Source organism: Rutidosis leptorrhynchoides, chromosome 1, assembly GCF_046630445.1.
Source record: "Rutidosis leptorrhynchoides isolate AG116_Rl617_1_P2 chromosome 1, CSIRO_AGI_Rlap_v1, whole genome shotgun sequence".
NCBI lineage: Eukaryota > Viridiplantae > Streptophyta > Magnoliopsida > Asterales > Asteraceae > Rutidosis > Rutidosis leptorrhynchoides.
Genome location: NC_092333.1, coordinates 156,535,819 through 156,553,898, shown reverse-complemented (window position 1 = coordinate 156,553,898; position 18,080 = coordinate 156,535,819). Strand labels below are relative to the sequence as shown.

The 18,080-nt window shown below is 39.4% G+C and overlaps 1 protein-coding gene across 1 annotated transcript; it reads right to left on the bottom strand.

The window, feature by feature from the left end:
- Nucleotides 1–251: 251 nt before the first annotated feature.
- Nucleotides 252–758, bottom strand: LOC139890453 (uncharacterized). The gene has a single exon (XM_071873333.1). The coding sequence runs from the start codon at nucleotides 756–758 to the stop codon at nucleotides 252–254; it is 507 nt and encodes a 168-aa protein (XP_071729434.1).
- Nucleotides 759–18,080: the final 17,322 nt, after the last annotated feature.

Below are 18,080 nucleotides of genomic sequence, written 5' to 3'. Positions count from 1 at the left end.
CCCCTACCGCGATTAGCATGTGAATTGGTACCCCGATTGTCATTATCGTGCCCCCGATTAGACGATTATCGATTTCCAGTAGTGGAATTGAGAGCAGTTTCTGTGTTGACATATGTGGTAGTGATGGTGCGATTTAGGCGAGTTTCTTCTAATATCAATTTCGACCTAGCTTCATAGAATTTAGGGAGTTTTTCAGCCTGTGAGATGTAGGTACCGATAGTTGAGTAATTGGGACCAAGACCAGCAACCAACTATAGAACCATTCTCTTATCCGTGACATTGAGTCCGACGTTATTCATTTGATCAGCGAGCATTTTGACAGCTTGACAATATGCTGAGACATTTGGAAAGTTTTCCAATTTGATGTTGGTGAATCTTTGTTCAAGAGCAACAGCCCTAGAACCTTCATTATCATGAAAGATGCTGCGAAGTCTGTCCCAAGTTTTCTTCGCAGTCATATCTTTCTCAAGAATCGTGTGTAGTAAGTCTTGAGAAATGGTGGCATAGATCCATTGTAAGACAATGGCGTCTTGACGTTTCCAGAGTTCGTCAGAGATGGGAGTAGCTTTAGATGACGCAGCCGATTGAGTAGGAGTTTCAGAAGTTAGGTGTTCGATCAAATCATGAGCACGGCAATGAATTTTAAACAATTCTGCCCATGAATTGTATTGGCTTGTTTCAATTTCCAGTTTGATTGGAACTGAATGGATTATGTGGTTGATGGGCTGTGCGATGGGTAATTTGTTTTGATCCGCCATAGAATTGGTGTATGTTTAGAAGGGAAGAAGAAGGATATTTTGAGATGAAGAGGACCGACTAGCACTCTGATACCATGTAAGTGATCAAATTGATCGATGCTTTCATTGCTAAAACAGTAGGTATAAATACATGCTGCAGTAACCTAACTATCAGATAAAATAGGAGATAGTACAGATGCTTATCTCTCAACTTATACAGCCGACTATTTTGCTATATTGTTTACAATTATATTGACTAATACTAATCTACACGTGTGTTGACTAATAAGTCAAATAAAGAAATGTATTCACATAAGATCTGCACTATTTTGAAGACAACAATAACAAAAGGATCGATGAGGTTGAATATATACTTACAAATACGGAGTAATAGTTATGGACAAAAAGAGAACATCAGTACAATTGTGATCACAAGGATCACCAACCAACCACAATTGAGTGTGAAACTTTAGATCATTTACATGGGTTAGTTCATCTAACCGTAACTTAAATGCATATTATACTCGGTAAGATATATTCTTTGTTTTTTTATGCTTGTGATGGTGATAAAGGTTTTTATGTTTTTTTGGTTAAATTATTGTATGGTTCTTAATCTTTGAATTCATAAATTTTAATTCATGATTTTTAATGTAGTAAGTTTTAAATTAAATGCAGAATTGCGGAAATCTTTTAGGAAAGTAATGTCATTTATAATTGGTTTTTAATGGAGGTATGGTACACGACTATTAGCAGAACTTGAAACGACGACATGGACGGATGAGACGATACCCAAGGCTGATTGATTTCACAATTTATAAATTTTTCTATAATTTGAAGACTATAGGTTCTTTACATATGAGTTAATTTCTCTGTACTTACATCTTTGAAGAACCGAAAAACTATGGGTCGTTGAAGATTGTTGATAACATTACATATGATATCTTGACAAATAAGATGCAATCCTTGCGGACAATCATGCTATCAAAGGATAACACCAAGCAAGCTCTCGGGTCACTGCTAAATTGGTTGCTAAATGGGTTACAAATCTCATATTAGGTTGTAGAGTTATTGGTGTGGTACACATACATGAGTTTAACTTTGGTGCTCACAGTGGTTATGCTTTGAAGACATCATTCTATAGCCCCTTTTAAACTTTGTACGAAGTATATATATAGCAGTTTGTGAAAATGTTTGCACGGTTTGGTACCATTCTATGTGTGTCTTATGGATTTACACGTTTCCGAAAAGAAAATTCTCTAAAGCCTGACAACAAATATTTATTCAATTACTGCAACACAGAGCGTTGTTTTTATCTTTTTTGTGCTGTAGACAATTAAGAAATTGAAGTTTTGATATGAATAAACTTTTTAACATATATATTATAAATTTTAATCATGTGTATGGTTTTTACGATAATACTTCAACACACAGAACAATATATGACAATTATCCTATAATATTGATATTTAATATACGTTAGCTATGTACTATATAAAGTGTTCGAAAGAGTCCCCGTGCACTCCTCGGGCTCGATAAATCTAGTAAAAATAAAAAAGATGTTCACAGCAAACCAAATAATATGTAAGTCGAATATAATCCCTTTATATTTATTTCGTTGTCGTAAAAGATTAAAAATCAAATTTCAATTTCGATCAATCAATAAAGAAGTACATTTCAAAACCATAAAACCGTCCTTTAAAAGACATCAATTTCCTGAAATTTTGCCAAGGCTTTTCCCAAACAAGGGCGATATAACTACCATCTGCGCTACCGTTTGTGGTGATTGTAAGATTATAATTTATTCCGGCCACCACTTGAATCTCTCCTTTTACTACTTTTTTCAACACGAGAGACTTGTAGTCCATCTTGTTGTGCTCTTCCAAGGCAAATGTTCCTATTTCTACAATAATCTTAGGGTCGTTCACATCGTGAATTGGACTCCAACCGCCAGTAAGAATCAAAAGAGATGCTAATTAGGAAGAAGATGAGAAATGTGACGAAGAAATTGTGCATTTTGGTAGGATATTGTATTAGTCCGTATATATCTCTATCCATATTTAATGTGTTCATATTTAATAGTCATACGTATCTTTACTTCTTCAGTATAGATTTTGTCATGATCATATACAGCTCATCTCCATCCGTAATTTATGGGATGACAATTATAATTTTTGTATTATATATATGATAGTGTATCCTCCCGTCAAGACACACGAAGCTACGCTAACGAAGGTATCACGCCTAACGATGATAGATGACGTAAGGTTGGATCACAAGAACGCATATGTCAAATACAAACCAAATGCGGGATATCCTTGAAATCAAATAATGGCGCTCAAAAGACAGAAGAAGAATGCCACTAAATAAGAATCCCAATATTCAGAGTTGGTACAAATCCACTTCCGTTATACGAAGCAATCGTAACGAAGGAACGTATTGAGTGGACAAGGACCTCTCCTAAAGTCACGAGATCACCTAGACTGAAGGAGAGAAGTTAACGGGTTGACCAAACTCGTTACCACTAACATCCAAATGACAAAAGAGGAATGCTGCAGTTTAGCTTTCTTGGACCAGCAGAGATTACAGTCAGCCGAAGGGAAAGTCCCCTTTGTCTCATCAGAGATTGCCTCGAAGACTGAATCTATCTAGAAAACTGGTGACAAGGCTATTACCTAACTCTATATAAAGGGAACATGATCCCTGGACAAGGCATGCAATCTAAGTCATAATCACTCATACGTAAACACTCTCAATGAGTTACCTTCGTATATTGGTGGGGTAAAGTACGATAGCTTCGTACTATCTTCGGGGAATCGCCAACAAGCATACATCCATCATCATACCATTCTATATCACCCATTCAGTGATCAGGTCTCAATATCCTTGTTCTACCAACAAGGAGTGCCAAGAATTGTACAAACAATTGGCGCCATCCGTGGGACTCCACTTCAACACTTACTTTGTTTGAGAAAAACACAAGATCATGGCGGAATCTGATCACCCACCGCCGGGTTTCTCTCTACCATATGAGGTAGAATAACCTGAAACCGGAACACGAACACCTATCACTCCTGCTATGCCAATAACCACAAACCGGAGTGATTCCGAACCACCACCGCTAATCGACAAAATCTTCATACTCAACAACTACGATAACATACGCGCTGTTATCAAGAAGTTACGAGAAGAAGGGCAGTTGCACAGTCGGCGAACATTGACATATGATAGTGAAGATGTCGACGAAGAAATAGAAATGGAGGCCAGGCCAGCAAGAAGTCTCCCTCTTACCAGTCAGCCTCCGATTTTACAACTGGCAGTCCCTCCGAGTGCTACTCTCCAGTCGATACCTTCACAGCCGGCTCATTCGATGGCCACCACCAGTGTCCCACTGAGCCACTCAGGAGGACCAGTTACGCAGAAATATACCTTCGGGAGCCCATTTCCCGTTGCTCCACAGAACATACCTAACACCAGCACTATCTTACCAACCACGGGAATCATTCCCTTGGTAACTCAGCCGAACGCTTCGTTTCCCCAGGGTCATAATTATGGAACGGAGGTAATCCGTGGGTCACTTTACCTTTTCAAGGTACATACATCGGAGGTACCCCCGCAGCGAACAGACTCCACCACGAAGCTAGCGGAGACGCTGGCGGATATTTGGACCAATCTTGGAAGAGCCAGAAAACTCCTTTTGTATCTTCAATACAAAATCATCCGCTACCCATTGGGATGAAAATACCATCCCACCTGGGCAAGGTTGGAGAATTCGGATCTCGGAGAGATCTCGTTTGGACTTTTTTAGGGAGATCTCGGCATCTCGGAATAATCTCGGGGAGATCTCGGATGTAGATTTACGTTGACTTTATAGTTTTTTTAATAAAAATATACATAAAAACATAAATATATGTATATTTATATACGTTTTTACGAGATTTTACAAAAATATCCGATAATTGAGCGAGAAAATCTTAAAATTTACGAATTTTACAAGAAAATCTTACAAATTAGCAAGAAAATCCGAGAAATCGTGGCTTTGACTAAGTTTGACCCCGTTGACCGAGAAATCTCGGGAGAAGAACATCTCGTCTCGGTTGCTGTGATGACCCAGAAATTTCGACTAAATTTAAACTTAATCTTTGTATGATTAACATTTCCGACACGATAAGCAAAGTCTGTAAAACTGAATCTCAAAATTTTTGAATTACTTTTATATATTTAAATACCCTTCGGTTGTTTTCGACGATTCGCGAACAATTATATGTAAATAGATACATATATACTATAACATGAAAAGGTAACAATGTATTAATTGTTTGATACCGTACATTAAACTTATTGGTTTAAATATCTATTTGAATGTATATGATAAGTTGAAATATTTATTATTAAAATTTATTCATAAATAACTTCCAATGTGTATTTAAAAACTGATTTATGTATATTAAAAAGATATATACATATATATAATAAACGATAGTAACATTCGTTTATTGATTCAATTGATATTTAGATAAGTTAACTAAAGCGTTTAAGATGAACCAGTTAAACACTAATTTGTTACAGTGTTTTCAAATTGCCACATTACTCAAAATGCTACAGTGTTTTCGAAAATCACTATTTGCAACAGTGAAATTGACTTTGCTACAGTGAATTGCTACAGTAAAATTTGACTTTGCTACAGTAACTTTGCTACAGTAAAACGCTATTATAAAAATGTATTTTAACAAATAGCGAGACGATGATTTATAGAAGTAAATGACCAAAACACTCGAAAGTTTAAGATACACTTTGAGTGATATAATTAAGGGATAATTTAAGGCTATTGATAAGGCTAAAAAGGAACATATATTTCATAGCATTATCCCCCAAGAAAGACAGGATTTTAGTTGTAATTGTTCCATATTCAAGTAATATTCGTTTATATTTAATAAGTGCGAAGACAAAAGGCGAAAACGAAGAATTGAAGACGGAAAGGTCCAAAATGCTCAAATGTACAAGATACAATTAAAAAGGTTCAAATTATTGATGAAGAACGTCTAAAAATGACAAGAGTACAAGTTGCAGAACGCAAAGTACACGATATAAAATAGTACGCAAGGACGTCTGAAAATCCGGAACCGGGACCCGAGTCAAGAAGAAACGCCCGACGCAACGGACCAAAAATATCTAGTCTACTATGCACAAGAATAAAATATAATATATAAATAATTATATTAATTATTTATATATTTATATTTATTTTATATTATGTCGACAAGCTAGGAGCCAAAACAATGTGAGCTGTCCCTGGTCCTCATGCGAGTCGCATGGCCAGAAGGCCATTTCCATGCGAGTCGCATGACTCCAGATTTCAGGCCAGGTTCTATAAATTGCAACATTTTCTGCCGAGTAAAGAAAAAAAAAAAAAAAAAACACACACATACATATTACTCCGTATTTATTTTATTTATTATTTATATTATTATTATTATTATTATTATTATTATTATTATTATTAATAAGATTATTATTAATCTTATTATTTTTTTTATTATTAGTGTTATTATTTTTGCGATACAAAAATAATAATGTACATCAAATATTACGACGGAGTGCTGTCCAAGTAATTTTCAAAATGAGTTTTCGAGCAAGCTAGAGCTAAGGAAATTATGGGTTATTGCCAAGGAGGTTATGGGTAATGTTCGGGGGTATTTTTTTGTGAATCAAACCTCGTGTTTATCATCGCCGATGCTTCTACGTGCTTTCCTGCAATATTGTATATCAATATTAAACAGTGAGTTTCATATGATCCCTTTTACTCAATATATTTTTGGGCTGAGAATACATGCGACTGTTTATAAATACTGAAAATACTAGATTTATATGCGTGAGTTTCATATGATCCCTTTTACCCTTTACATTTTTGGGCTGAGAATACATGCAAATGCTTTATTAACCGATATACAATATTTATATGCGTGAGTTTCATTGCTCCCTTTTTAATTGCTTTTGCAATCTATATTTTTGGGCTGAGAATACATGCACTTTATTTTAAACGCAATGGATACAAGTACATACTAAATTCTACACCGAGTTTGAACCGAAAATCCCTTAGCTTTGGTAACTAGTAACTGCCAGTTATAAGAACTGGTGGGCGCGAGTAGTAGTATATGGATCCATAGGGCTTGACATCCCCGTCTGTTCCAGGTATAGAAAGAAACTCTAGCCTGAACTATAAAACAGACGTATGCTATTTGAAGTTAGTACACGTTGGATTGCGTGTATTGTACATGTTGGTTGCATGTTAAACGAGGGGTACTTATTATAAACGTTAAAGTTTAGTTACCAGGGTTCTCAACTTTGTAGAACCGATTGATAAACGTTTCGGATGAAACAACTGAAATCTTGTGATCCACCTTTTATTTAAAACATAATGATAAACGTTTTGAATAAAACAACTGAACTTTTGTAATCCACATTGATATACGGATTATGTGTAATATTAAAACTATGAACTCACCAACCTTTGTGTTGACACTTGAAGCATGTTTATTCTCAGGTTTCTAGAAGTCTTCCGCTGTTTGCTCATACGTGATACAAGTTATGTGCTTGGAGTCATACATGCTATATACAAGAAACTTGCATTCATCAAACCATTACCATGTATCTTATTTTGACTGTATTGTCAACAGATGTATTATTGTAAACCATTTAAATGGTGATTGTCTATACGTAGAAATCATCAGATGTAAAAAAACCTGGAATTTATATATTCATTTATGAAATACCTTTTCAAACGAATGCAATGTTACAAAACGTATCACATAGAGGTCAAAAACCTCGCAATGGGACCAGATGTTGATGTATTCGTCCAGGTGGATTAGGACGGGTCATCACAGTTGCCTTCTAACAACGAGATCTCGGGGAAGATCTCGGGGAGATCTCGAGAGATTTACAACACTGCACCTGGGATATTACGAAGGAAAAGACGACCCTGATGATTTTATAAACATCTTCGAAGGTGCGGCTCGAATGTCAAGATGGGATACATCTGTGGCTTGTCACGCGTTCTCATAAGTGCTCAAAAGTGATGCGAGGATTTGGTTCGACTCTTTAGCAAAGGATTCCATCTCCAGCTTTGAGGACCTTAAACGACTTTTTAGGTCAAAATTTAGCCAGCAAAAGAAACACAAGAAGAACCACGTCGCAGCCCACAGCATCAAGCAAAAAGACGATGAAGCTTCGAGGGCTTTTCTTGTTCGATATACGGACGAAACCCAGCAGATTCCAGGACTCCCCGAGTCACAAAGGATCTCGGGACTCTTATACGGTTGCAGGACCCGAGCATTGGTGGAACATCTCAGCCGAGATCTCCCTGACACATACGAAGCATTGCTGGACAAAGCATATGTCTGGCTAGATGCAAAAGACACCGCGAATAGCTTCGTGTACGAAGAAACTCAAGGCTTCAAGCGAAAAGAAAAACCAAGTCACCGTGAAGAGAAGTCCGGAAGAAGAAACGAGCGAAATAGGTTCTCCCCCTATAGAAGGGAAAACACCCCTGGTATCCTCGGGACACTGGTAAAGTCACCCAAAGAAATCCTAGCTACCGAAAAAGCCGCCCAAGCCTTCAAAACTCCACCAAAGCTAAATAGCAAAGGAAAAATGAGGGACACAAGTAAATTTTGTGACTTTCATAATGACTTCGGCCATGAGACGGACGACTGTATACAGTTAAGGCAAGCTATCGAGGAGGCAGTCAGATTTGGAAAATTAACACATTTGGTAAAAGGCATACGCAGCCCGAAGGTGCTGAAGCAAGAGCCCAGAACCGAAGAAAAGAAACCGAATGCGGACAACGCCATACTAACGGTTGCAGAATGCTTCACAGTTGAGAAGCAAAGAACCTGCAAGAGGGGAAGAAAGAGCAGAGTAATAGATTGGGAAGAAATCTCTTTCCCAGCACTTGACACAATCACTTCCTCCGACAAACCCGTCACAATCAATGGGCGAATCTTCGAAAGAGAGGTACACCGAGTTTACTTGGATGGTGGCAGCGCATACGACATCATATATGAACACTGTTTTGACCAGCTTAGCCTCGCCATCAAGGCTCGCCTGAGCCCACCAAGGGTACCGTTAGTTGGGTTCTCTGGAGAGAGATGCTGGCCAATCGGAGAAGTGGACCTCGACTTCACCATCGGAGAGCCACCATTGTCCAGAACCGAAACACTAGATTTTGCAGTAGTTCGGGCTGTCTCGCAACACAACATCCTGCTAGGAAGAGTAGCCATAATGAAAATGGGGATAATTGCATCTACTGTACATCAACTAGTGAAGTTCTATACACCCGAAGGGATTGGCACCTTAACTTCGACCTACGATCGAGAAAAGGTAATCATGGCAATCAGGGAAACAGAGGAAAGACCAGGCGAATGTATCCTCGAAACTAGGGAAGAAGGTTCGAACGAAGAAAAAATCTCCATCAACCCTCTGTTCCCCGAGCAACAGGTAGATATCGGAGGTTCTCTAACTTCGGAAATGAAGAGAAAGCTTCGCAAGCTACTACAGGCCAATATTGACATCTTCGCTTGGGAATACGGAGATATGACAGGTATTCCCCGGACGATCAATATTGACGGGGTGACCTTTTCTACGGAACACAAGCTCAACGAATATAAGCACCTAGAGCCAATACATCAGAAGAAAAGAAAACTCGCTAATGAGAGAGATGAGGCTGCTTGCAAAGAGGTTGAAGAACTACTCCAGGCTGGCATAATCCGGGAAGCGAAATATCCCACCTGGGTTGCAAACCTCGTCATGGTGAAGAAATCTGACGGAGGGTGGAGGATGTGCGGTGATTTTACGAATATCAACAAAGCTTGCCCCAAGGATTGCTACCCCCTGCCGGAGATCGATTGGAAGGTGGAATCCCTAACCGGGTACAAGTATAAGTGTTTTCTTGATGCCTACAAAGGCTACCATCAGATCCAAATGGCCGAAGAAGACGAGGAAAAGACGTCGTTCTTCACAAGCAAGGGGATATTGCTATAAGAAAATGCCCTTCGGATTGAAGAATGCCAGAGCCACATACCAAAGGTTGGTGGACAAAGTCTTTCGTAAGCAACTAGGGAGAAACTTGGAAGCTTATGTTGATGACATGGTAATCAAGAGTCCGGAAGAAAGCACCTTGCTGAAAGACATTCAAGAAACCTTTGACACCCTTCAGTCGGTCAATATGAAGCTAAACCCCAAAAAGTGCTCATTCGGGGTAGAGGAAGGAAAGTTCCTAGGGTATTATATCACTAAGAAAGGAATCTTAGCAAACCCAGAGAAAGTAGACAAGCTCCAACAACTCAAAACACCAACTACGGTCAAAGAAATGCAGAGTTTAAACGGGAAGCTAGTGTCATTAAGCCGTTTCCTGTCCAAAGGAGCTGAGAGGCAATTGCCTTTTCTCAAAGTTCTGAAACGATGCTTGGGAGCAAAGAAAATATCATGGACCGAAGAGGCCGAAAAGGCTTTCATTGAAATGAAAGCACACATAGCTAATCTGCCAACCCTGACATCGCCAAAGATAGGAGAGACACTATATCTCTACCTAGCTACATCCGAGGAATGCATCAGTGCGGTGCTAGTGGCAGAACGTGAAAGGATACAGGTCCCGATATATTTCGTAAGCCGAGTTCTACAGGGTGCAGAAGTGAACTACCCAGAGCTCGAAAAGCTCACGCTTACCCTGGTCCACACCGCAAGGAAGCTACAAAGTTACTTCCAAGCCCATCCTATCATTGTGTTAACTAACAAGCAAATTAGACAGGTTCTTATGAAGCCAGAAAAGTCGGGAAGAATGGCCAAATGGGCAATAGAGCTTGGGGAACATGACATCGACTTCCAAGCTCGCCATTCAATCAAAGCTCAAGTACTAGCAGACTTCATGGCAGAAACAACGGAGACAGACGAAGAAAACAACTCCACCTTCACGCAAATTATCACCCCGACTATTGAAACGAAGGAATGGAAATTGTTCACTGATGGAGCCTCCAGCTCTGATGGCTCATGGGCAGGACTTATGCTAATCAACCCAGAGGGACAAGAGTTTACTTACGCGCTTCGTTTCGAGTTCAGCACAACTAATAACGAAGCAGAATACGAAGCTCTGCTCGTCGGGCTCAGAATAGCAAAGGAGATGAAAATTGAGCACTTGCAAGCCTTCGTAGACTCACAACTAGTTGCAAACCATGTCCTAGGTATCTTCGAAGCAAGACAACCAATCATACAACTTTATCTGTCAAAGGTCAGGGAACTTGTAGAGAGTTTCAGAAGCTTCACAATAGAGCATGTAAGAAGAAGTCAGAATAAGAAAGCAGATGCTTTGAACAAATTAACTTCTATCACCTTCGCACACCTGGCGAAGGAAGTGTTGGTCGAAGTATTAGAAAAAAGATCCATCGAAGCTCAAGAAGTCCACGACCTAATCATCGAAGAAGAAAACACGTAGATGAAGCCATTAAGGGAATATTTGGAGCTCAGAATCTTACCCGAGGATAAAAAAGAAGCAAGAAAGATCCGAATCAAAGCACCGTCATACAAGAAAATGAACGGAGCCTTGTACAGGAAATCTTTCCTCACCCCGTGGCTTCACTGTGTCGGACCAAACCAAGCTTCGATGATCATTAGAGAAATGCACGAAGGTATCTGTGGACTTCATTCCGGACCAAGGTCAATAGTGGTAAAAATGCTAAGGATGGGGTATTACTGGCCAATCATGCACGAAGATACAGTCACGCTCTTACGAACCTGTGAGCCATGTCAGATCTACGCTAAAGTCCAAAAACAGCCAAAGTAAGATATGATATCGGTGTTATTAGCATGGCCTTTCTCAAAGTGGGGCATAGATCTAGTAGGTCCACTCACAGAAGCACCAGGAGGTTACAAATGGCTGGTGGTTGCGATAGACTACTTCACAAAGTGGACGAAAGCAAAACCGTTAAGCACCACGACAGGGAAATAAATAGAAAATTTAGTTTGGGAACACATCGTGTGTCGGTTTGGGATACCCCAAGAAATCATTTCGGATAATGGAAAACAATTCGCCGAAGGTGTCTTCCCAGGGTTCTGTGAAAAGCTACAGATAAAGCAAACCTTTACTTCCGTTTACCGCCCACAAGGGAACGGACAGGTGGAAGTATCCAACAGAGATATCTTAAAAGGTCTCGAGAAACGTTTAGGTAAATGTCACCAAGGATGGATGGAAGAACTCCCCCTGGTCCTATGGGCTCGCCGAACCACACCCAAAAGGAGTAACGGAGAAACCCCTTACAGTTTGGTTTACGAAATTGAGGCGGTTTTACCCGCAGAGATACATGTATTAACCAACAGGACCGCAAACCTCGAAGAAAACGAGGAGAATCTCCGTCTCAATGTTGACCTCTTGGAAGAAAGGAGGGAGGCTGCGCTGATTAGAGAAGCAGCATACAAGAAAAAGATTGAAAGGTATTACAACAAGCGAGTCAAACCGTCAGTATACAAGGTCGAAGATTATGTCCTAAGGCTCAACAGCACTAGCAAAGTTGAATACGAAGGAAAGATGGGTCCTACTTGGGAAGGTCTGTACGTAATCTACAAAGCTTTTGGGAACGGTTCATACAAGCTCGAAACCACATAAGGGAAACAGATCCCCAGAACCCGGAACGGGATAAACTTTCGAAAGTTCTATTTCTAGATTTCTAGTTGCATGTAAGTAGGAAAATTTGTAATGGGTAGTCGAAACTTATAAGACTTCCTACCACAAGAAATTTGAATGAAATCCTACTATCTTTTGGAAACATCAATCTTAAGTATTGTAATACTTATAAAACTTTAGCAATAAGCAAGAGGTAATCCAAGAGGTATACCGAAGCTATTACAAGATATTCCCAAGAGGAATACTTATAAAACTTTAGCAATAAGCAAGAGGTAACCCAAGAGGTATACCGAAGCTATTTCAAGATATTCTCAAGAGGAATACTTATAAAACTTTAGCAATAAGCAAGAGGTAACCCAAGAGGTATACCGAAGCTATTGCAAGATATTCCCAAAAGGAATACTTATAAAACTTTAGCAATAAGCAAGAGGTAACCCAAGAGGTATACCGAAGCTATTGCAAGATATTCTCAAGAGGAATACCTATAAAACTTTAGCAATAAGCAAGAGGTAACCAAAGAGGTATACCGAAGATATTGCAAGATATTCCCAAGAGGAATACTTATAAAACTTTAGCAATAAGCAAGAGGTAACCCAAGAGGTATACCGAAGCTATTGCAAAGTACTCCCGGAAGGAACACTTGTCAAACTTAAGAAATATACGAGAGGGCATATTCTACAAATAAATAAGTGCTTATGCTTGAATAAAAGAGGGCCAAACTAAGATAAACAAAAGGCAATCATAACGCCAAATAAGTAACCTGCTTACATAATAAGTAGAGTGACAAGCAAACGGGTACGATAACCCACATAGTACCAAACAAAGATTGTTTATGGGCAACAAAGCCCCAAATCAACAGGCACGCAGGCCTGGTAAAAGTACATTAACATAAAGTCGTTAGAATATAGATCACCACATCAAAAGAGGATCATAACATAAACGAACCACAAAGATCATTGCTCTGCAACCAAGGCAAGGAGCTCCACAGGCTTAGCATCAGAGTGAGCAGCAACAGAGGCAACATAGTTAAGTTCAGCATCGGCAAAGCGAGCACACGCAGCATCAACAAGGGCTGAAGCCTGATCAGTATACTCTGAATAACTGCTAAGTTCGAGCTTACCTTGCTGGGACAACTCAGTCAACAATTTACACCACTCCTCAAGTTTGCTAGCAAGGACGACATCACCAACCAACGCGCTCAACTCTTTGCTGCGGATAACCTGCTTGCAAACATGTGGAATAACCTGGGTAATCACAGCAGAATAATCTGTCTTCAAACTATCAAACCTCATCTTCTGATCTGCCAACAACTTCGCTTCCTGACGAAGAACCTTATTCTCCTCTTCTAAGTCAGCTATCCTCTTCCCATCCAACTTCTGCTTCTCCTGCATGCTCAAAATCTCACTCTTGGCTGATTTCACCTCCTCTTCCCAAGATGTGTTCAACAACAATTGTTCCTGTAACTTCTTCACAGACTCCTTAGAAGATGCATTGATATCCCTAAGCTCTTCCACCTCTTTCTCTAAACATATAACATCGCCAGATTTCTGCTTCAAATGATAAAGGACAAGATGATTATAAATAGCAGAACAATAGCAATGGGCGGTGTAAACATCAATGAGCTTAGAGGTATCCACAAAGGCATCTTCGAATTCAGAAGGAATCATCTCATTGAACACATCGAAACAAGATTCTAAAGAAGGGATAGCAGGAGTATCACCTACAAAGGCACATAAATTTACTCAGGCGAGAAGCACAGTTAAAAATGCTAACAAATAAAAAACTTACCCAAGGGAACATTGTCACCGGAACCTTCAATTTGAGCTTCATCATCGGTATCTTCATCATGGAGAGAAAACTTAACCTTCTTCAAGGGGGAACCAGAAACAACCTCTTTCATCTTCCTGGAAACCTTTTGGTGCCTAGAGGCCCTACAAGAATGCTCTTAGATACGTCAGGCTCCGCATCAACATCAATAGGTTTGTGCTCTGAGGCAACCTTAGTGCTGGGTTGCACCTTGAGGGCACTTGACTCCACCTTAGTACTGGGTTGAACCTTGGGGGCACTTGACTCAGCCACTCTCTCTGGTTTACTGTCCACCTCTATAAAACCAGAACAGGAGGGAGAGCCAAGCTCTTTAACCACAGTACTAGCACGGATGGCTTCGGTCATCTGTTTCACCCCAAAAGTTTTGATAACGTTTAGCAAAGACATCTCCGCAAAAGCGAGCAAGGTTAGAAAAAATTAACACAAGAAAGTATAAACAAAAATAAAACCTAAGACATACAACACCTACCTGTAAGACCCAAATATTTATTGTACATAATGTATTTATGGTGTATGATACGTGTATGAAGTGTACGAAGCACGTACGTGTTGCTTGCTCGAACGTCGAAGGAAACTGGACGTTGTCTGAAGTGACAAGGTGTGTACGTATCTTTTCAACCCCAAATAAAGTTTGTGTTGATGTTTCAAAGCCTTACCATTGGAAATAAAATCTTATTACTTTTCCAACGATATTTGATTCATCAAAAACGGAGCTACGGTCAAAAAGTTATGGCCAAAACAAGTTTCTAAAAACTGACCCGTAGGTTGGAGCGGCGCTCCACATTTTAGCGCGGCGCGCCGAACCCGTCTGATGCAATTTTCAGCCTTTTTAAAAGGTCTAAATGAGGGGTACTTTGGTCTTTTCATTTAGAGTCAGTTTAGGGGCACCAAAACTGATCTAGAACTCAATTGGAGCTCATTTCTCACCCACACAAACACTCTCATCCATATTTAGAGAGAGAGGAAGAGTTCTAGAGTGAGAGAGCTTGATTTGGGGAAGAAGGAGTCGAATTCTAGCCAAAGCTCGGGTTTTAAAGTTGTTCATCTTGCTCCTAGCTATGTTTTAGTAGTATTGGTAAGTTCTAACTCCGAATTTCAATTGTTAGATTTGATATTCAAGTTAGGGTTTGAGATTGTTTGTTGTAAAACCCATTTGGTTGATGAAGAGGGTTTATGGAAACTTGCTATTTTGATATTTGGCGGGTTTTGGGTTGGTTAATGATTTAACCATGTTTAAGACTTGTAAATGGTGTATAATCACTAGTGTTAGTAATTATTGGTGTTTTGAAAACCATTAGGGTTCTATGGTTGACTAATTTTGATTAGAGTCAAAATTAGGGTTTGTTGATGATTATGACTCAATTGCCGATTTAATAAGGTTTATAAACTTAAAATGGATTAAGTTGAAGCATAGAAACGAGTTAAATATGTTTTGGTGTCAAAACTTGATAATGGCGTGATATTGACTTCTTATGGGTCAAATTAGGGTTTAAGTGTCATTTTGGGCAAGATAGGTGTTTAACACCTATGTTTGGGTTTGATTGGCATATTAGGACCATTCTCACTTGTGTAAGTGATTATTGGTTAGTTTGGGCGCGATTTTGTGCTTGGAAGTGCATTTGGGTCGAAATTGCACTAGTAGTCAATTTGGGTTGATTTGTATATCCACCCTAATTGTGTTACTTGTTATGTGATAAATGGAATAGGTACATTCCATCGGTGATTGCGGATTATTCGGTGGCATCCATCAAGACTTCAAGGTGAGTGTTAATATCCTATATGCATATGTATGTGTAGGATGGGTGCGGGTCGGGTGAAGTGGTTCTCGGTTATAGAGCTCACTTCACATATAGGTGGATTTGATGGACTTGGGTACATGGTCCAATTGGTATGGTTGTGCGTTTTGGTTGACCACCTTTGGCGAGGTGCACACTTCATGTGTACATTATCACATGGGCTTGTGAGTGGAATAATTATATACGTATGTATATGAGTTATTTATTTATGGGGTAAGGGTTTAAAGTTCGTTGTTGATGATACCGTACCCTAGAGTATATTGTGGTGTTGATGAGGGCTTAAAGTTCGATGTTGACGATACCTCATGTATGGAATTTAAGTTCGATGTGGACGATGCCATACGACTATTGTAGTGACATTGATGAGGGTTTAAAGTTCGTTGTTGACGATACCTCATATGCGGGTTTTAAGTTCGATGTTGACGATACCACATTAATTCATTCGATGAGGGTTTTAAGTTCGATGTTGACGATACCTCATACGTGGCTTTTAAGTTCGATGTTGATGATACCACATTAATTGGGACGGATGGGATTTAAGTTCGATGTTGACGATACCGTTCGTAGAGCTAGCCTTGAGATCTTGAATACTTTTGGATGTTGTGAACATCGATGTTTGTCGTATTATTGTGATATATATATATATATATATATATATATATATATATATATATATATATATATATATATATATATATATATATATATATATATATTGTCGTATCGTTGTTGGTGAACTTACCTTATTGTTGACATTGTTAGCTTGTTGCTTAGTGATCATACGGTATGCTTAGACTAGCTTGCCTTTATGATTGGATGTTCCGGTATGCGGTATTTGATTATTTGTGTGGCGTGTCCATTTTATGCATATATATGTATGTAGTATATTTTCACTCACTAAGCGTTAGCTTACCCTCTCGTTGTTTACATTTTTATAGATTTGCTTGGATGAGGTGGCTCGGGTAAGCGTGGGAGCTGGTGGCTCGCGTAGTTGCTTTAGAAAGCTTGCTTTTGGATTGATTAGGATTGGGTAGCGTATCCCCAATCGCCATGCTCGGCTTTATTTTGTGTTAAAAGTCGTGTGGTCGAAAACTTGAAATTGGTACTTAAAGGGTAATTTGGGCATATGTGGGCCCGGTGTCGTAAAACCTTTTTTATTGATGGAACGTGTTAGTTTTAACTATTATAATATGTTGTGAAAACCGTTTAGTCTAAATGTGTCGGGAAGTGGTCAAACATTTTCGCATTTGGGACTTTTTAGGACAGCAGCCTGTCCAGGCTATTCTGCGCGCCACACAGAAAGGTGGCGCGCCGCGCCATGTGCTGTACTAGCAAAATATTTTTTTTTATTATTCCGCTTTATTGGTTGGTTAACGGGTTGGGTTGTTACAAGTGGTATCAGAGCATGGTCTAAGGGATTTAGGTGACTTGAGATAGGTGCCTAGACTTAGACTTTTCTGTGTGCTAAATTTGTTGCGGGACTTGTAGGATTACGGGTCGGAATGGGTTATAGTTAGTGCCTTGTTTGTAAGTGGACTAACGTTTATATTAGTAATGCGGATATTATTAATATACTTTTGCGTTGTGATAATAATTCTCGCGTGTGTTTATATCGCGTAGAATTTTGTTTGTGTTTGTTTATATCATCGAGCGAGGCGGTCGTTGTACTAACAAGTTGATACGGTGTGTATGTGTAATAAGGACTTGCAAACCTTATAACGGGTGCAAATCATGTCTAACAAGTGATGTACGACAAGTGTTTAGCAAGATGGGACGGTGTTGTGCGTGTGGTCTATACGTTCGTGATCTAATCGTTTGCATCCCTTAGCATGAAAACGGAAGATGGATGCGGAACGAGCGAGCCTATTCACCAAGGGAAGGATGAGTTAACGTTAAAGATTGAGGCCGTGTTTGAATGATATGTCTCGGTTTTCACTGGCAAAGTTAGAGAAGTAACCAAGGAGTTGGTCGAAGGACAAATGACGGAAATGGTCCGAGACCAAGTGACTAAAGTTGTAAAGGAAGAGTTTGAAGAGAGGTTTCCCAAACCTC